This window comes from Melanerpes formicivorus, unplaced genomic scaffold (assembly GCF_026170545.1).
Source record: "Melanerpes formicivorus ecotype bairdi unplaced genomic scaffold, bMelFor1.0.p_v2 SCAF_74, whole genome shotgun sequence".
In the NCBI taxonomy this organism is placed as follows: domain Eukaryota; kingdom Metazoa; phylum Chordata; class Aves; order Piciformes; family Picidae; genus Melanerpes; species Melanerpes formicivorus.
The window spans coordinates 2,621,685-2,642,839 of NW_027142426.1; the positions used below are offsets into that span (position 1 = coordinate 2,621,685).

The following is a 21,155-nucleotide window of genomic DNA, read 5'->3' on the forward strand; positions in this document are numbered from 1 at the left end:
GCTGTCCATTTCAAAATCCTTTGTAGTGATACTGTACAGAAGGCAATTAACTGGGTTGGAAGAGACCTTTGAGATCAGGGAGTGCAACCTATCATCCAACACCATCAACTAAACCATGGCACCAAGCACCCCATCAAGTCTCTTCCTAAACCCCTCCAGTGATGGTGACTCCACCACCTCCCTGGGCAGCCCATTCCAATAGCCAATCACTTTTTCTATGAAGAACTTCCTCCTAACATCCAGCCTAAATTCTCCCCTGGTGCAGCTTGAGACTGGGTCCTCTTGTCTGTCACAAGCTACCTGAGAGAAGAGACCAACCCTCACCTGGCTACAACCACCCTTTAGGTGTTGCAAATGGCAATAAGGTCTCCCCTGAGCCTCCTCTATCTCTAGGCTCCCTCAGCAATTCCTCATAGGGCTTGTGCTCCAAACCCCTCACCAGCCTTGTTGCCCTTCTCTGGACACATTCAAGAAATTCACCATCTTTCTTAAACTGTACTAACCTAGGAGCATTTAGGAATGGGTAATCTTCATAGATGGTATCTACTGTGTAAACTAAGAATCATTACCTGTGTAAACAATAAGAAATTGTAACTGTGGCCTTGAGAAAGAAGGGGAGCAAACTCTGCAGTTTGTGGTCTTGTCAACCACATCAGACAGCCTAGAGTGGATGCGCAAAGGAGTTCCACTACAGGCCATGGGGAGGAAGAAGATGGACACCCCCAAACAACCACCAGGAGACCAGTATATAATGAGCATGCATGCAGGAGACTTGCTATGTAATGAAATCCATTCACTCATACAAAGATGGTAACCACATTTGAGACAAATTACAATTATGTATGAGACAGGTAAGTCACTGAATTTTACTGGCTTTGGGACACTTCGGTGCAGTGATGCCCTGTGTGTCCCACAGTGAAATAAAGAGATGCCTGCTCCCTAACACCTCATTTGTCTTAAGGAGTTTTCTCACCATATTCAGTGACAATTTTTGGCAAACCAGGCAGGACAATGCTTTCGAGCCTCATCAGACCCTGGAATTGCAGACCAAGTCCAGCCAGCACCAAGAACTCTCAGTAAGGACCCTGATCCCTAGAACAATAAGCCTCAAAGACCACTGTTTTGTGTGTACAAGGCATTCCTTTTCAGTTATGGGTGCCTGACTGTCAGTTGCAGCAAAAGCTGTGCAGGCTCGGTTTAATTCCTGCATAAGACAACTTAGAGTCCCCATTTGGTTTTGGAATATGTGTTGAACATGACTATGGCATTGGTAAGTGTCGTTTTTCACATTGTAATTCTTGTTGTTCTCTGCTGTTGTGCTAAGACTGTACCTGTGTTCTTCCTTGTATTTAATATGGGTGATCTTTCTTAACCACTATAGCTAACTACGTAGCAATGATTGGGTGCATTACCTTGATGTATGTTATCCTTGCTTGTTCTGCTATTTTACATATATATATATATAATTTATTTTTTTAACTTGCTATCTGTGTCCTCTGAGCTGATTCTGTCAATTGGAAATATAAAAATTTGCCTTCACAGACAGGATATGAAATAAAAATATGGAAGAGAGTCCAATGTTGCTACTGCAACTACTGATATTTCCAGGCAGGAACAATTTCCTTATCATTGAGATGCAACAGAGGATTTCACTCCATGAAATTATGAGTATGATTGAACAGTTTCAACAAAAATCTGGGAGGGACCCAGTAATGTGAAAACAACTTAATTGAATACTGTAGTATGTTCATTATGTGAACTGTAAATGATGTGAAAACCGTTAATAAGGTGAAGATGTTAATTTTGGACTGAAATATGTTAGTGATGATAAACGAGCTTGAGTTAACAATTCCTGGGTAGCACCCAGCTGAATCAGGGACACAAATCTTTGTGATGATGCCAATAAATGATAATGACAACAATGCCAGCTATGTGTGCTAAATGTGTGGTTCTTATAGGGAGGGTAATAACTGTCTTGTGAGGAGGGAGAAGGGGCACAGCCCCTGAACTGTCCTCATCTCTTCTTGTGTTTTTATTTTTCCTGTATCCCACACTGATTGTGTCTATTTTCTATGTGATGCTTGCAGTCTTTTGTGATTTGTTTGTTGTATGTTTTGTTTGGCAAGATATGAGGATTGAGAAGCATGGGGGTGTAAATTTTGACATTTGTTTTGCAGTCAATTAGGCAAAGGTCTTTACTCAGACAACACAGCCTGCAAATTCTGTATTAAAGCTGCATAAATTTTCGTTGCTTTAGTGTTGCTTCAGTAATTACCATGGAACAGGGCTGCTTTTGACTGCTGGGAGCACACCTCACCCTGGATGGACAAAGTAAAATCCTTTAGCAGGGAAGAAGCTGCAACTGCTGCCAGTTCAGTGCTTAGAAAAAAAGAAATTCAAAATAATTTAAAAACAAACCCCCAAATGTACAGGAATCTGCATAAACAATACTACTAAAACCATAATGACAACTTACAGTTCTGGCTGAAGTGATGTACAAACTCTGCTGGAATTTGTTTCCAAGATAAGGCAGCAGAGAGAGCTCAGGAGTGTTAAAATTATATCTCCCCAGGGAGGACATGAAATAGAAGCCTGATGAAGTCCACAAATGGGAGAGTCTAACTAAAATATCAAATCTCACTTTTATATGAAATTTCAATTGGCAAGAAAATAAAATAGGATGCTTTCAAATTCGCAAAAGAGGCTATTCAAGGGGCTCTAGATTTACGGCCCATGTAAAAAGGAGAAAGCAACTAACATGCTGACATCTGTTCAAGGAATATGGCCCTGCCACTAAATGTTACTTAAAAAAAACAACTAAGTGGTACAGAATTTTGTTTTATAGGGCCTGCATGACTAAGTTTACCTATCACAATGGTCCACTTGGAAAAGGAACTCTCATCTTTGTGTAAGTTTGTTGGCTTAGCTTCTCCGTCAACCTTAGACATTCCAACATATCTGTCATCCAAGAGACTTGGACCTGGAGCCACAAACCTCTTGAAGAAAAGCAGAAGGAATCATACAACCACCACCAGGGACCTCCACAGCACATAACGAGCATGCGTGCAGGACATTTACATATGCAAAGAAATTCATTAACTAATATGAGTATGCTAATCACTCCTTAGAAAAATGATGATTATGTATGAGATGCAAGCATATCTTCTATGATTATGACTGGCTTTGGGACACTTAGGTGCAGCAATCCCCTATGTGTCCAGCACTGAAATAAAGAGAAGTCTGCTCCCTAACACTTCATTTATGCTCAGGAGTTTTCTTACCAGATTTGGTAGCAATGGGTCTTTTAAATGGAAGTTAAATGTGGTCCACGAAAGGACCTTAAAAATGGGCTTTCTGACATTGCAACATGGATGGGTAAGAGAAATACCTGACAGCAGACCACTGACAATAGAAACATGATAAAAGGAGGGCAACCTGAAGCCTACAAAAGAAGAGCAGACTGTTTGGGTTGGTGTATAAAAGTATTTCAAGAACAATCTGAATACTTGCTGCAGTATTGCAGCACACCAAAACCAGCTTTTCTTGCATTTTTCTCTTCTTCTTCTACCTATGTATATCTCCTGCTAGATGTCTTTCCTGGTGCAGCCTTTCCCATCCTGTCCTTTGGGTCTCACCCATGAGGCTTGCCCAGTCACACCTGCCGACACCACCTTCGTGGCCAGTGACATTTCAAAATACTACAGTTAGGCTTCCAAATTAACATTCCAAGACAGGAAGAAGATCTCACATGTCTCTGCTCTATCCACAGTCAGGACTGGAAAACTGCAACTGTCACTCCTTCAGTCTTGAAAAGCTAGAACCTTTTTCTTTGTAAATTGGAGTTGAAATTACATGTAATCTAAAGTGTGCAGGCCACAAGAAACTCTTTGAGATGACTGGATCCAGTCCAAAGGAAGCTTACCTAGCCTATCCACCAATGCAAACATTTTTCCTTATTTGCTGTATTTAGGGTATTTTAGAGGGTTCTTTTGGTTTTAACTTTTGTTGTTGGGGGAGGGGGTTGGGGGCTTTGGGTTTGGTTTTTTTGGTTAGGGTTTTGTTGAGGGTTTGGGCTTTTTTTTGGGGGCCAGCATATTTTGGTTGGTTGGTTTTGGGTGGGGGTTGTGTGTTTGTTGGTTGGTTGGAGGATTTTTGCCAGTATAATTTTAACAGAGCCATCAAGTGGCGTTTGGTTTCTTCTCCGAGGCAACCAGCACCAGAACAAGATGACACAGTCTCAAGTGGCACCAGGGGAGGTTTAGGCTGGATGTTAGGAAGAAATTCTTCATAGAAAGAATGATTGGCCATTGGCATGGGCTGCCCAGGGAGGTGGTGGAGTCACCATCCCTGGAGGTGTTTAGGAAGAGACTTGATGGGGTGCTTGGTGCCATGGTTTAGTTGATTAGATGGTGTTGGATGATAGGTTGGAATTGATGATCTCAAAAGTCTCTTCCATCCTGGTTACTTCTATTTGATCATACTGGCTTTTTTTAAGAAGTACTTCCTCATGACCTGACTTCCCCAGATTACACATTTTCTACTGTAGTCACCAGCTCTCACAGCTTCCATTCCTCCAAAGAATTAGAGGTACAGCTAGCATCAGAAGAGCATTTTAAAGGGAGACAAAAGGCAAGAACTTGCAACTGAAAGTGCACCACTACACTAGGAAGTTACTGCTGCTTTTTGCACAGCGCTTCTGCTAAGGATATCCCACTGCACCAGCCACCACATCTACCAACTCTTCTTCATTAGTCAGAACAGTCTTGTCTCAAAAACCAAAACACCATTTGCTCTTATCATTAAGGGCAATGTTATGCAGAGGATACCAGGATTTATATCATTGCAAATCTATACTGAACTTGGACTGTATAATCCAGAAGTCTCTTAAACATAGCCAAAAGCACCGTGTTGTCCTACGTTAAATGCATCTTTTAGAATAAAGAGAATATGATGATCATATTCCACAGTGAGTATGGACATAGAAGATACTCATTCACAGTCAGTGAGGTTTAGTTGATTAGGTGGGTTGGATTGGTTGATGGGTTGGACGCGATGATCTTGCAGGTCTCTTCCAACCTGGTTTATTCTATGTATGTATTTGTTTATTTGCAATTTTAGGAGACTGGATGAAAATATAATTTAGGCATTTCTTTCATGAGGGTCTTCTCACCCAATCCAAATAGTTTGGGGGGAAAAAAAATAATTACAAAAATTTTACTCTATGCATATGTGTGTGTATATACACATACATCTGTAGATGCAAAATATACAGATGTGTGTGTATTTGGAAAAGGCTGGGTACCTTTATTTAGGGAAGAAAAGTGTGTAACAAAAAAACCCCAAACTTGAAGGTAAGAACTCATCATGTAATTGAAAAAAAAAAAACAAAGTTGATGTTAGAAACTTGCTACTTACAACCAATGCTGATTAGAGGAAATTGTCAGCGAGCTGCTACAACTGCTTGATGCTGGTTTTTTATCACTGACTTTCAACAGGAGTGGGGGGAACGATAATTTAAACACAGATATGGCCAGAGATAAACCAAAGAAGAAGAAAAGCTCTGAACCTGGCCAGCAAGCCGAATTTCCAAAGACACTTGAAGCAGATGCATGCTCCAAACTAAGGAGACCTAAGCTTCAAGAATCAGTAAAACAAAACTAAGGAAAAGAAATAAATATATATATATGCAGGCAATACCTAAACTCACATTTATATGCCGCTTACTGCATGTTCAATATGCAACAGATGTACATTTCATAAACCTTCAGAGGATTTAGTTGTTTGGGTTTTTTTAATGAAGTTAAATAGTTAGACAAAATGGCTGCCACTAATCACTTAGTTTTCATATTTCTTTCTTGACTAAAAGGCAGAGCAATGCTGCACCACTGGAATATTCTCTGTTCAGTCAGCACCATCGTTTCTTGCATGCCCTTTGGATATCGTATTTTGTTTTAGAAATATGACAACTTTTTTCCCCCCAGTTTTCCTGCACAACGTAGGTACCACTTATTGCCTTTGTTTTTCTTGTTTTATTAAGGAGGGATAAATTGCACACTGTTTGGAAAACATTCCAACCCCTTATTTTCCTAAAGATATTATTTGAAATCCCCAAAAGGATGTTAGTATTTAACAAAAGCAAAGGGTTAGTCTATCAGAATATCAAGTCCAACACGTTCTCTGAGGCAAAGGCTTATTTCAGTTGCTTCGGAAGAAAAACATGAAACCCCAGTACCTTACCAACTATGCAATAATGAAAATGAGGTTGTAATGAATTCCAATCCAACCCTCAATTGTGGATTCCAATTACTGTGCTCACAGAAGAAGTAGAAATACTGACAAAATATAACTTTCTCTTTTTTTCCCCCCTCACGAAGCGGTGAACAATGCTGCAGAAAACCTTCTGCAGAAGTAAATCTGCAAAGAACATCAGGTTCCCACTCGAACTTACTCTTTTTAATCCCGTTAGACTCCCCAATATACAAAAGTAGGAGCTCTCGCTCATCACACACACAAGGGAATGAAAACATTATGTTAGTAAGGAGTTTAGCAGCAAATAAATAGCTTTGCTGTTATAAATTTCAGTAGAAACATTAGTTAAATTTAGTGGGCTTTGTAGTTTAATACACATTCAGCACGAGTAATGTTTCTACAAGGCTTTGGCTCCATCTGCTGACTTTTAATATTAAAAAATAATTGATGAGGCTAAAAGCATTCATGCCTTTGGAACACTTAAGCCCTCTACCCTTTTGTAAGTGTAGTTCGAAAGGTGCAACACCCCAAGTGTGCAGTCTAGTATTTTTTTTCAGTTAAAATAATCTTGAAACAAGAAGATACCATCTGAGAAGAAGGTACTTGAGCAAGCCTAGGGTGCACAAGGGGTAAACAAACCTTACTTGGAAGGCTGGCTGGACTCAGATTTAAGCAACGAGTATCCACATGGATGTTTACATCTCAGACTCACCCAGCAACTAAGTCCAAATCTGAGAAGTGAGATTCTGAGCAGACTAACAAACAGAATTGAGGATCTATAACACAGTCCTTGTGAAAGCTCTTCGGAGACATTTGCTTAACACCTGCTTGTGCCAGTTTCAGCTTCTCCTATTTTCACTAAGATGCCTGTTTCCACAGAAACTAAAGACATTACATTTATGAAGAAAACCAGGATTTTAAACTAAATTACTCTGAGGATTCAAAAGCCTTAATATTTGCCTGTTCCAGCTCCGATTTTTTGTTATTGTACAATTCCAATCATTATCAGGGCACTACAAACTCAAAGTAGATAGAATTTCCACACAAAAAAACTACATATCCAGAATGCATCTAATCTGCTCTTTAAACATAGCAGGGGAAAGTCTTATACCCAAAACCAGAGTTGCAGTATTTCATTGGCCATTTTTTTTGCAGCTAAACAACTAAACCCATCCTTAAATAAAAGCAGTCTGATTTACAGGAACACCGAGCTCTCATCATGTCTCCAGACTGAGTGGCAGCTGGGATTAACAGCAACTCTGATCATCTGTTTTCCTTTGTAACTAACTTTCTGCATCTGGATTAGAAAAATTAACAGCCTCCCACTCCCCACCAAGACAACAAGAAATAAGCAACCCAACACACTCTACTTTCAAGACTTCATATGCCCTCTGGAAAGTACTTTCCTCGTATTATCAGTGTAGGAGACACAGTTAGCCTCTCAAATCAAATCCCTTGTTACAACGGCTACATAGAAGAGAGATTTTTGTTTTAACTTCCCATTCATAGCTTCTGTATCAACCTACTGAAGTCTTCATATTTGACTTAAACACAGCTAAAAAACAACAGATGGAATCATTTTTGTGAGGGGATTTAAAATTTGAAGTTTTAACTGTGTTAAAGCCAGGATTAAACAGAACCTGAACCAGATTCTAAAGCTCACTTTATCACAAAGGTTTGAAAAAAAGCTCATCTTCAATATCTTTGTAGGAAAAACAACCCACAACTTTTCACAAATGAAAATATAAAAAAACCAACAGTTTCACTTAGAGCACACAGCACAGGTACTCTAGTTTCCAAGAAACTTCTTTTAAAGCTATTAAATGTTTATAATGTCCCCTCCAGAGCTGAGACTGAAGCTAAGGAATCCATTATAGAAGGTATTGCTTTCAGAAACAGTGGGGGTGGGGGGAGGAATTAAAAAACCAACCTCCACACCAATCAAAAAAGCACCAACCCCCCCAAAAAACAACCCAAAAAACACACAAAAACAAGCCCACGAGTTCAAATCCTGAACAAAGATTCCCAAGAAATTTTAATAGTACGTGAAACACGAGGAAGATAGAAGCACTTTGCCACGTGGCCATGCACCGATACAGGTATGGGTTCAAAACTACAGCTAAGTTCACATCACAGAAAATCACCACCACACAATTTGAGATTTAGGGATGCACTAAAGAAAACTTGAAAACATAATCACGTTTAAACACAGATCTAAGCATCTGCTAGTTTTGTTTCCTGTACGCAGGAACATAGCAAGAAACCAAGCATGCAGATTGTAAAGCACGTTACACAATTATCAACATTTTAATCACAACAATTTAATCTCTCTGTCAAAGTCTATCTAAATCCTGACTCAAGTAAAAAGCTCTGGCTGGTTTCAGCATAGTTAGATGGCACTGAACAAATGAAAGGTGGAATGAAAGTTTCACTTCTGAGCCGATCCAAAGGGACTTTATCCATCAGGGACAACAACAACGTGAGGTAAAACAAAAAGCAGTAATGCAGTATTTTATCTGTAGAGTTACATTCACTGTGCCAGAAAAGCTTTAGTATTATGAATTCAAAACAACATTAACTCAGCCCACTACACATTGTGGAAACCTAATGGTATGTTTTCACAACTGTTTGTAATGTAATGTCAGATGGCCTAAGTCTTTCTTAGGAGTCACACCATAACCACAAAACCATGCCCAAATGTTAATTTATTTCTACCCCCCACCCCATTTAAGTTTGATGTAAAAACTCCTTTACCCATCTCTCTTTCAATATATGGATCTTCAAAATATCTTGCCACTACTAACTTCTTGTCTGAGAGTGGCATGAACTTAAAAAAAACAAAAAAAAAACCAAGCACAAGAAAATAAACAGCACCAAAACAGAAATGTTATGCTTTTGCTTTTACTAATCCAAAATAAAAGAAGAAGACTTGTGTAAAAACTACAAAGCCTCTGAAGTTCCAAACATTTAAATGAAGAAGCGTGGATGGCACCGTTACCTTCACACTCACACTTCTATGTTTTAATTAAAGCAATTGTCTTTCCTAAACATTACCTTTATTAGCTCTAATCCTAACAGTAAATCTGAAGTTTGCAAAGGGTTTCCAATCTCCATGGAGTCTAAAAATGGGGAGAGAGCCTGTGGTCTCCGAGAAGTCGTCTGCTGTTTGCACTTATCAGGACAGTGGATTTAAACACGAAGTTCAACAACCTCAACAAACAGAACGAGGGGACAGTGAAAGTGAAGACAAGAAAAAAAAAAGGCAAGGACAAGTAAGAGCAAAGACTTAAAAACATGTTGAACCTTTTGTACTACAAAAGTCTTTGACTACAAATGTATCTTAGAACTTTTGACTAATCTGCTAGTACTTACTGCAAGAAGAAAAAGGTTATTCGACCTTTCCTTGTGATTTCTAAAGTGTGAAATGCTTATTCTTGAATATGTATTCATTAGAGGAGAAAGGAAGAGAAACCAACTACATTTTATGGCATATGCTTTCAAGCTAATCTTTACAACCATGATGAGCCTGGGAGTTTGTAGTTTTCATTTCAGACAGTAGCAAATGAAAAATCTCTATCTAGGCATTCATATCATGTTCATCACAGTACTATCTGGGCAGCTTACATAATTATATTATTCCAGCTGATACTGTAAATATTGGCTCTCTCTGGTATTACTTTTTCTTTCATTTCAAACTCCACCAGATATTCTAATATAAAGTTACAGGAGTACACCATTGAAGAGATGTAGCTCACATTCCATTTCAACAATACATGTTATTGTCACAGCATATGACAACAGATTCAGGTGATGAGCTGACCAAACATTTAAAAAGCAAAGTCAATTCTCACGTAGTTTTCACAGTAGTAACAAAGAATAAGATTTAGAGTTTTCTAAATGGGGTCACTTCAGGAACATAGAGTACAAGGCACAAAACCCAGAGGACTTGCTACGGTGTTACAATGGTACTTCAAGAAAGCACTCTTGTAGTAGGCTAATTACAGATTCCCTGGGCACTTATGCACTGGTACATTTTCTTCTGCCTTTTGGTCAAACTTAGAAATCTATCTTCACTAGTCTTGGTTAAATAATGTTTTCAATATTCAGATCCCTTTTTTGCCAGCATCCAGGTCTGAGCAGAGCTTTATGAAATTACAGACTGTGGTTAGTTAACGCAGCACTCGCTGAATTGCTCTGCATCTTAAAATCCTGATCAAATGTGGAATTGTCAACAAGGAAGAACAAAAAGTGACATTCCCTTCCTTTATTCCAGTTACTGAAATTTTGCCAAAGCCTCCAGCACTTGAACTTAAATATTTAAAACATGATAGTTACTCATTGCTCTGACTAAGCCTGCTCATGCTAACATTACATTCACAGCAGGAATGCAGTGTTTACCATACAGGAGGCTACCTTTCCCATTACTGTTCAAGCGTTCCACTAAGATTCCTACTCAAACAGTGTTTGTACGTGCATGTGGGTCTCCTTTCAATTGAACTGGATTGAGAACAATTCTACCTGATAAATTAAAAGCAATTGAAAAAAAAGTTAATAACCTGGCAGCAGCAATGCTTAAGGAAACAGGTTATACAAATGCAAACCAGCCATCTTTTCCTTTAAAAAGTTACCATAAAATTTAAACAAAGAGGCATTTGGATGAAAGTTGTGATTACTATAGCAATGTCCTTAGTTCTAAACTAACCACAGAATCACAGAAACATTCAGGTTGGATAATCCTGAACTTTAGGTACCCAATCCCAAAATGACAACACCTGATCACTGAAGCAGCAACTGTTAAACAGGAAACATGTTACCTACTAAGTCCAAGGATAACATGCATGGTTCTGTTCAGTAGCATCCCAGTTGGGGCTCAAACTTAGCTGCATTTAGGAGGAGAAAGATTCTATCTGGGGTACTGCTTAGAGTGCCTCCTTGAGATATGCTCCAGAACTCCTCTTCAAACTATAAATGCATGACACTTAGCCAGGAGAAAACAAGAACTAGCATGTCCTCGAGAGGAGGTAGAACCTGCTGATTCCTGTTCAGAAAATGCCACTGAAAGGATAGCACCACACAATGTTTTATCAGGTCATGTCCTTTTTCTCTCATCAGATCCACTCCAGCCTCAGCCTACACAGGAAAAAAGTTCAAAAATACCATCCCAAGTTTTCTCATCTGATCCTGACACTGGTTTGAAGCACTAGAGACTTCAAAGGCCAAGGTGTACTTAAGGGAAAGGAAGCACACACTACTGTATTGTAACTCAAGATTGCAACAGCAGCTGAGAATAAAAAGGGAGAAAATAATAAATGTTTCTCTAATCTATGGTGTAAGTGGAAAAACAGCCACATTGAAGAGCAAATTTTGAGACTACAAAAGAAGCTAGAGATGAAGAAAGATGGAAACAGGTAGGAGAAAAACTAGAGTGAGCAGATAAGGTAAACTACAGCAATAGAGACAAATCTCAATGTCAAGTGTAATCTTTCTAGATGTTTGGTTTGCTGCTTTTCAACTTTGGTTTGGAGTTGCAAGCTTAGAGAATTGTTTAAGTATGTCACCATACTGAAGCCAACTTGCTCACTTATACAACATACAAGAACATATTCTATTTCTCCACTTGTGGTACTCTTTTCCACTGGAGTCGTTCTCAAGGAGCTACAGAATACTGAGCATCGTAGGCTATGCACAGAAATGACATCTGCCAGTAGCCTGTGCTAGTCAGGAGCACACACCAATGTGGCACATGCATGGGGAGAATGCCTGCATGGGAGAGTGCATGCAGTCACTACTGAAACTGTTATACTCCAGGGCCAAGGTTCCCTTTAGAACAACTCTACCTGTATAATTTTCCTGTCAGTCCATTGGTTCCCTCTTCTTCAGCTCAGTTTCTTTCTCACCTTGCATTTCTGTTAAGATTTTTCTTCAGCTTTTCTAACAGTTGTCATGAAACAAATGATTTACTGAAATCTGTACAGAAAAAAATTAATTTATCAAGAAAAATCACAATGTTCATCTCCCAGAGTATTTTCATCTACTCAACAGATCCTGCATCTCTTTTTAATTTTGAACCCCACTGAACAGAGCACCAGCTCTTAGGCAATAATAGCTGTCTGTACTTTTTAATTATTAAAGGACAATTATCTGTGTGGCAACAGCACAAAATACACGCTTCAAACTATCTCATGCGCTAACCACAACCAGCCAGGTTTGCAGATAACCCTGACCAAGCAAATCAGTAACACAGAAATACTATGAGAGGTTTTAAGTCTACCTTGGAGTACAGTACTGTTTCCAGCAGAGCAACACTTCCAGGCAGAGGCCAGATCCCATAGGGTCATTTCAAGAGAGGTTACGTGGATAGAAGCAATGTAAAAATTAGACAGAAATCTTCCTTTTGGGATCCACTGCAGGAAGAAGCTTATGTGCTTTGGGTGATTTTCCTAAGCCATGAGAAGTCAATCTGTATCAAAACTCTCTCTAGCTGGCAGGAAGTGCAGGATAGATCTAAAACACCAAGAAAAGCTACAGATCAACTTTAGTATTTCAGGAGTTAATTGGCCAGCGCTGGCTAGGCCACTTCTCTGCCTACAGAGATCACATTAGACACACAAGCTCCAAAAATACAGTGTATGGTTTGGATTAGCACTGCTCAGGTTGGCTGCTCTCCCCCTGGCTTCCTTCCCTTCTACACTGACCAAGCACAGGAAAAAAAATTTAAAACCCCATGATATTTTTCCACCTCCGTTTTTATTATGTCTTATCCCTGGTCCTGAATAAAACAAGCCTTAACACGCAAAGGTCTTTCATTTGCTCCCTCTTTTTACTGTGCCTACAGAATACTTAGTCAAAAATTACAAATTATCTGAACTAAACCACTGTACTTCAGTAACAGGAAGTGAAAGAACAGCAACATACTGATCTTTTCCTGAGCATTTTTACTCCTGAGACTTTTTCAAGTCTGAAGTTCACTAGAATTCTAGGGGTTTTTACATTTTAGTACAAGATTAAAACAGATTCTGCTCTCCCAGGTCATGGAGTTGGTTTGTTGGGGTTTTTCTTGTGGTTTGGTTTTTGAGGGCACGGTGTTGGTTGGTTGGGTTTTTTTAAGTGTGAACTAAAACAATTAAAACACAAACCAAAAAAAAACCCAAAACCCAACCACACAGTAGAAAGATACAAAACCATACATCAAAAGTGAGGGAACTGATCTTCAGAGAGAGCTCAGCATCTGCTATTCTTGCTCTCTCAAGAGACTGAGCCAAAAAGATTTAGGAAATTTTTACTGCCAGATCCAAATTTCATTCCACAGGCACTGGATCAGATCTCTAATCCTTTACTTAACCACAAAGAACTGTGCTGAGGAGTTTAATTCTTCCAAAACAACTGATAACACCCTAAAAGTGGAAAGCAGAGCACTTTTTAGTATAAGCCAAATCCTGCATGTTTTGCTTTTAAGTAAATGCCACAGCAGATGCAAACCCAGTAGGATTCCCACTGATGTTTTCTAGGAAAGGAGAAAATCTCAAACAAACACAGCCCGTACTTTAGAAGGGGCAGACAATTAAAGCAGCAGTTTATACTTGTACTGAATTAAACCCTATGTATAATATCATACATATATGTTTAATTTATTGATTTAGAATTTCAGATCCTTGTATTTTATCACCTGTGTATTTGAATAGGTATTACAGACTGCCTTGTTGTGATTTTATCGGTGGTGTTTAACCGATTCTTCCTCAAGCCAATTTTCTCAACTGCCCTTCTTCACAGCATTTCAGTGAACAGAAAGCATTCAAGGCAAGGTAGAATTCTTCCCCAGCAGAACCACCACAGCGTTTTAAAAGCTGTTTCTATCAGCACCAGGCACAAAAAATCATGATGTACAAAGAGCATTCAGCAATACTCTAGAACAATTTAGAAAGGGATTTATCTATTTGCAGTGCAAAAAAAGACCCCAGTCAAGATATCCTAAAATTTGGAAGGGGCACAGAATGAGGTCCAAAGAACTCAAAACAATAAAGGTAAAAACTTAAATTTAAGATTTCACCATGGAAGTCAACATACAAGTGTCTTTGTGATCCAGTTCAGGGGGTTCTCTGGCAAGACATAACCATGCAACTGTAATTGTGCAAAGTCCTTAAATACTCTGAAATCAGTCTGTGCTTCATTTGTAGAGCAAAGCTCATTAATGGAAGGTGTTGGGACATTGCATAGGCTGAAGTACTCATACTGGCAAAAGTAGGTAAGTCTGTCACAACTTTTACAGCTAGAGGAGTTTGAAGGAAATAGCCTTGCAAATACTGTTTGGGTTATTCTATCAGCCCTTTTCTTTCTTTTTTTTTGGAGGGGATGATCTGTAAAAACTTTAAATGTTTGCCAAAACACAGAGCAAATTTGTCTAGCCAACAAAGAAGCTCAAGAAAAAAAATAATAATAAAATCTCTTTTTATATGGAGGAAGTACATGCTGCCATGAAGCTTCTCAGTATCAGTTACAAAATGATGTTTCCTGGAAGTTCAGAAAGTCAGTGTAATTTGACAGTGAACAGATCCTTGCCAAGACAGACTCCATGACTGGTCTAAATGTACGCTGATTTACTAGGAGACCTAACTAGATAAACAGAAGCAAGTCTCTCACATTTTTTCATATTTGATGTCTCAGGTGACCTCTTGAAAGTGTACTGGAGCGCTGAAACATTTGGATGACTGCCCTCCAATTATAAAAGCAGCATTTCATGAACTTGTCTGCAACTTTTGAGATTGAAATGCTCAACATTAACAGTGGCAATCATCTACTGCAAACCACAGGGACAGTGAAGGCTGGAACAGATATGAATATTCTTCTTCTAGTGATAACAGCTCAACCACACCTAGCAGGCCAAAAAACCTGACAGTATCTAAAGAGGTCAGTCCACATGGGTGTCAACATGATTTGTTACATAAAAACTAACTTTGCACTATATTACATTGGATACATTATTCAGCTTCAGCACACACCAGACATCCCCACAGGATCCCCTAACAGAGAAGCATCAAGGTAACAGCTCCTCAACCTTCAAGGCACTCAGGAACTTCAAACAAAATGCAGTATGAATTGGCAGTGTACTTCTATATAGGCGCCAATGAAGCTATTAACCTCTACCAATCATTCAGCATGCACCAAACTTGGTCTCAATTTGTTTCTTCTACTTACAAGGCCTAAAAAAACCCAACAGTAGTCTTTGTGCTTGGCTGTCACATACATGCTTTGTGGCTGCTATACACCTGCACTTATTCACAGGTAAGGCAATGCTGAGTCAAGACTTCTAGGATGGCCACATTTCTATCCATTAACTGTGTACATCCATCTCTGCCACCTTATTCAATTCAGACTTGACCTCTTCTATAATCTTCCACAACTCTTGAGAGAGCTATTCTTATTAGCCAACCTGGAACATTTCTGTGCCCTAAAACATCTTTAAAGGAATATTAACATATCATCTGATTTACCCAATCTTCCAATATTTCTAATTTACTTGCAACTGCGCAATCCAAAGATAGAACAACAAACTCTGGGCAGAAGGAAGACTACATACCATACAACATTTTGTACTACTTCATACAAAAGAATAATTTTTGTCTGCTTGTTTTGAGACAAACCAACTATAAGAACAAAAGTCCTGGTTCTTGCCTGGTTTGCCTCCTAAATAGCTACAATTCTTAAGCAACTGTGACTGCAGAACAAGAGGACACAGTCTCAAGCTCAAGGGGAAGTTTGGGCTTGAGGTGAGGAGAATGTTCTTCACAGGGAGAGTTACTAGCCATTAGCATGTGCTGCCCAGGGAGGTGGTGAAGTCACCATCCCTGGAGGTCTTCAAGAGGGGATTGGACGTGGCACTTGGTGCCATGGTTTAGTAGTCATGAGGTCTTGGGTGACAGGTTGGACTTGATGATCTTTGAGGTCTTTTCCAACCTTACTGATTCTATGCTCACCTGGATAAGGAACACATAGATACTTCTCCCCCACTGAAAAAAAACAACCACCATTTTCCTTTTTAAATTAAAGCATGCTATAAAGAGACATAGTAGCAGCACAATTCAACATTGATGCTCACTTAAACTAAACTGACTACAGAAAACACAGTTAAATATTTTGTAGTCATTACTGCCAAACCTATCAGTAAAATACAATTAATCTATATTGAAAAAAAACACACCTTACTATTCAAACTCCAGGAACTTTTATGAAGCAGAAGTAAAAATGTCATGGGCTGTTACAGTTTACAAAACGGGGGACTGTAGAGAATGAAACACCACCAAAATAATTCCAAATCCTTATTCAGAATTCTGCCAACCCTACACTTTTGCTGCAGAAATCCGAGGTTCATGCTCTTCCAGGTGGATTTCAAGTGCTAGCGAGGAAATAGCACTAACTCAAGTGGATAGTGAACTGTTTGCTGTGTCAAAGCTTTTTGCCAAACACACACATATATATATAAAATCTTTCTTTTTGCTATATGGATAATCAACCCCAGATGGCAATTTACATAGGCAACAGCATAAAGGAATCCATGCGCTGTTGGTGCTCTCAGCCTCAATCAGAGCAAGCATGGGCGTTCGAGAATGTCACTGTTTATTTTTAATTGCTGTGTCCCTCCTTTGTGCAGGTTCAAGCGGTCAAAGACGTCGAAGTCCATTAGTAGAACTGGAAGGTGATGCCACTTCATTTGGTGAGAGGGCTCTTCAAATTTAAAAAGCAGCTGGTTTGCAATGTCCCTAAATGCCCAGTGGGCACCAGCTGTCAATCTCAGTTACCACAGGGTCAGGGCAAAAAAGGGTCAGAGAGAGTCATAAACCACAATGTGTTGTGAAGTGTGCTTCCTCCACTACCTTGTAGGCCTGAGAAAGGTTTGACCTTTTATAGGTATCCTAAGCTAGCTCTGCATGATGCTAGCAGGGGTAAGTGCAACACACAACCCAAAGTTACAAAAGTTGCTTCCTTTATTGTGCCTTGTTTCCCATACCTGTACAACGTGAACAAGAATATTCACAAACTACTAGTGGCAAAAAACAAAGTGCAAAACTCTGCCCACCAGTACTACCACTCAGAGGTAGGAGCACATCTATTTCACACCAGGCAGTGGAAAGATGAACTCACTAACAGAACATAACTAAAAACTGAGGGAAATTGTTAATGCCATAAAGCTGAGTGATCTGGCTCCCCTGTCCATGACTTGCCTTTCACTTCATTTGCCCTCTACAGCCACTTGGGAATGAAGCACCTTTTAAAGTCTTGTTTAATGCCTTTCCTAGGATCCTTTAAATCACTCATTTGCAATATACAAGCTTTGTCATTTTCCCCTATATTTTTGTCATCTTCCCATTCATACAGACTTTCACAAAGCAGGCTAATTCCTGAACATGTTCCTCAAAAGCATTCTTGGACTACAGATGAAGAGCTGAACAGTCATTTGCAGATATCATCTAGTTACGCATTCTTTCCTTGCAAGAAATAATTGCTCTGCTCTGCCTCACCCCCATCTCCTGGAGCACAAAGCAAGAAGTTTGGCCACAGCTATGCCAAAAACAACCTGGCTATGACAGGCCACCATTGGGCAGAAGCCATTGCTCAGCACTCATCAGACTTGTACTCCTGACTATGTGTCCCTCCTTTGATACCTTGTGCAAACAGGCCCAGGACATCAAGCAAGACAACAGGAGAAAGGAATGGTGACCAGAGGAAAAACAGCAGAGGCTGAAACCAGAACTACAATTCCAGCAAAGCATAATCCCTGCAGGAACTGAAAGCCTGGCTCCCACAAATGGTTGCATGCTACAAATGAGAATATGGGCAATGGGGAACACCACTAAGAAAGCAGACATAATGGGGTCCATATCATGACAAATCATTCTTTTGCAAACAAGGTGATACAAAGTAGATGGACACAGGTAACACAGAAGAGGCAAACCAAAAATTACCAGCTATCAGCAAAATATTTGTGAGGAAATCAGAATACCTCACTTCATTTGCCCACGAAGTACAGGTGAAGATGAGAAAGCAGCATGTTCACTCAATGAAAGAATAAAGCCCTTACAGTAACACAACTTGCAGAGAATGCTGACAGCAGCAAAAGGGTCCCATCCACACTTGTTCAATCAAAAGCTGTCTACTCTCAGAATGTAACCGTCTGGGTCTACTTTATGTAGCAGCTGCAAAAGGCTCCACAAGTCTTGACTCATTTTAGGCAACTAATAAAAAAAAGGAAAGTCAGAGCAGTCCAAATCAGCATCTGTGAAATGGGTTTCACCTGTACAAGCATAAAGTCAGCCTTTAAAGGATTAATATATTTTATAGTGTAAAATAACAACAACAGTTAAGCAGTTCAAAGGTCAGTAAAAGGCCTCTTGACTTTCTACAGGCTCTCTAAAAACCTTAACAGCAGCAAGCCACCTACTGCATCCCAGCAGCTCTCTCAGAACATGCTGACAAGTAAAGCCCCAGCAAACAAAACAATGCACATCAAGCACTTCAATGCCCTCTTCTTGTAATTTCCTTTGCTTCCAGACATCTTGGGAAGCCTACCTACTCAGATTCATTTGCAAGCCTTCTCATGGCAGCATATCCCAAGTGAAAGCAACCTCAAATGAAAGTAACCTTGTCTAGTCCTTGGACTCATCCCACCTTGGAAACATGCCCACCAGCTTTTCAGAATTTGAAAGTCTAAGGTGCTAATCTAGGTCAGTCTTTTCTCCTCTTCATGCAACTAAAACTGAGCAGGTAACTTCGCTGGCTGCCTTGTTTAAAAATCACCAAGTCTCTACTCTATAAAGTGGTTTGTAGTAGAGTACCAAAAAACCCCGAAAAGACAGACACTAACAATAACTGAATAATTTCAGACTGGAAGAGAACACTGTCTTCTTTGTTGAGTGCCTCCTCCTAGCACAAAAAACTGGGGGGAGCAAAAATGAGAGACTCACCTTCAGGGCAGGAATCTCCACATTGTCACCAAGGCTAACAGAGCCAGAAAGAATAGTCCCTGTCATCACCGTGCCTTGACCCTTGATAGAGAAACAGTGGTCGACTGCCATAAGGAAGTTTCCTGAGGGGTCTCTTGATGGCAGGTAAGCCTGAGACTTCAGGACCTGATAAAAAAGAGAAAGATAAAAGCAGCACCATGCCTGGGTGAAAAGTCATGACAGTCAAACAGCAAAAGGCAGGCAAGCAGATGATTGATTGAAAAAGTTTGCAGTTTTACTTATTCCAGCCATCTCCCAGCGAGCTTAGAGCACACCAATGTCAAATCAACTGCATGGGCCACAAAGGAGACACACACTTAGCAGCAGGAACAGTTTGATTTTCCTGCCTTTGGTGCTGCACATTTAGCTTGGTTAGCAAAACTGCACTGTCGATGAAGCTGCTGCCAAACTCAATATAAACACTGCAGCAGAGCAAAGAGGGGAAAAAACCAAACTCCTGTGCATCTCTGTGTCCCCTCCCTACCCCCACTGTCAAAAGTGCAATTCTGCAGTGCCTTTTGCTACTTCAGCTTTTTTAATTTTGTGAAGATGAACTTACATACAGATATTAGTGCCTCACAAAGCCCATCCCTGCCTCCCTCCAAGCATATCTATTATACTGAGTTAAGTTTTCAAAGCTGACTTCCCCTCCACATTTCTGTTAATACTTCCTGGAGGCTCAAACAATTAAGAAAAAAATGCTACATAGGAACTACTTTCTAGAGAAATTCTCCAAGTTTAAGGCTTGTGTTTTGCTGACAAATACTACATTTCTGAAAACATATCATCATAATCAGATGACCTTAATTACAGAAATGCAGTCATGCACCCTCAGCGCTTCAGAGGAATTGGCTCATCCCTGTCACAAATCACTTCTCATCTTTGCCTCTAACATCAGTATATAAACTTGGTACTGCCTTTAATGTCTGCTTTTAAAGCCAGAAACTGCAGGTTAAGCCCAAGCTGTAATGGCAGAACAATGGAGAGAGTCTGTTATCAAGGACAGAAAGGACAATACCTTGAAGCTCAATGACAGGGCTCACAGAGCATTTGCCAGCTCTTCTAATATTAGGTCTCAGAGTTGGCAGAAACAGCTGCAACGTGGATGTTTCCTTCAAAGGTTTTAACCCTGAGGAACATCCTACTAAATCTACCCAGAACCAGATGAAGGCAGAACTAATGACTTGCCTATCTCCACCTCTTTAGACGTTGCTGTTCTTGCCAAGTCTATTCTAAGACCATACCACATCCCATTCCATGTCTATCTCAGGTCACATGTGCCTGGGAGGTGGTATGATATTCGGCCCTCAGCAGCTGTGTGAAACATCTTGCCTTTGTACAAGCCAAGTTGACGTGGGCCAGACATCTCTAGATTTTTGATGACTGGTGCTACACCTTAACTTCAGCAATTTACAAGTACCTTAAACCTGCAGTATCCAAACCAGACCTTGTCAAGCCTGAAAAGAGTTATGCCTTTGTTTGAGGAGCAATTCCTGCTGTCTGTCACATCCCTCCAGGGCAAAAATGCAAATTTTCCCTAGAGCTTATTCACAGAAAGGGTGGTAAGCATACTTACAAGCTACAGACTATTCTCATACAGCTATTTTAAGTGTCCCACCTTTCCTTTTGACAGTGGAAGATACATGCCATATAATTTATCTTAACTCAGTTTTTTGGAAACTTGAGAATTCTTTTCCTCCTCTCCCAGAAAAACCAACAACCCCAAAACCAAACACACTGCTGGAGCTAAGGATACCTGCGAAGGATCGGTTTGCTTCATTTTCTCCTGTTCATATGGGTCTGATATAATGTTAGTTACACAATTATGTCATTTTTCCAAGCCCCCTTCCTCATTCAAAGCACAGGGTAAACCCAGGCCATGCTTTTGAACTTCAGCAGATGTGCAAAGCA

The 21,155-nt window shown here is 39.9% G+C and overlaps 1 protein-coding gene across 1 annotated transcript in view; it reads right to left on the reverse strand.

Moving 5' to 3' along the window:
• The window catches only part of EEFSEC (eukaryotic elongation factor, selenocysteine-tRNA specific), a 129,840-nt gene that overhangs the window by 68,720 nt on the left and 39,965 nt on the right, over positions 1 to 21,155 (reverse strand). Inside the window, exon 4 of the mRNA XM_068163781.1 lies at positions 19,206 to 19,370. Coding sequence (XP_068019882.1) covers positions 19,206 to 19,370 — 165 coding nt within the window. The remainder of the gene's footprint in view (positions 1 to 19,205; positions 19,371 to 21,155) is intronic.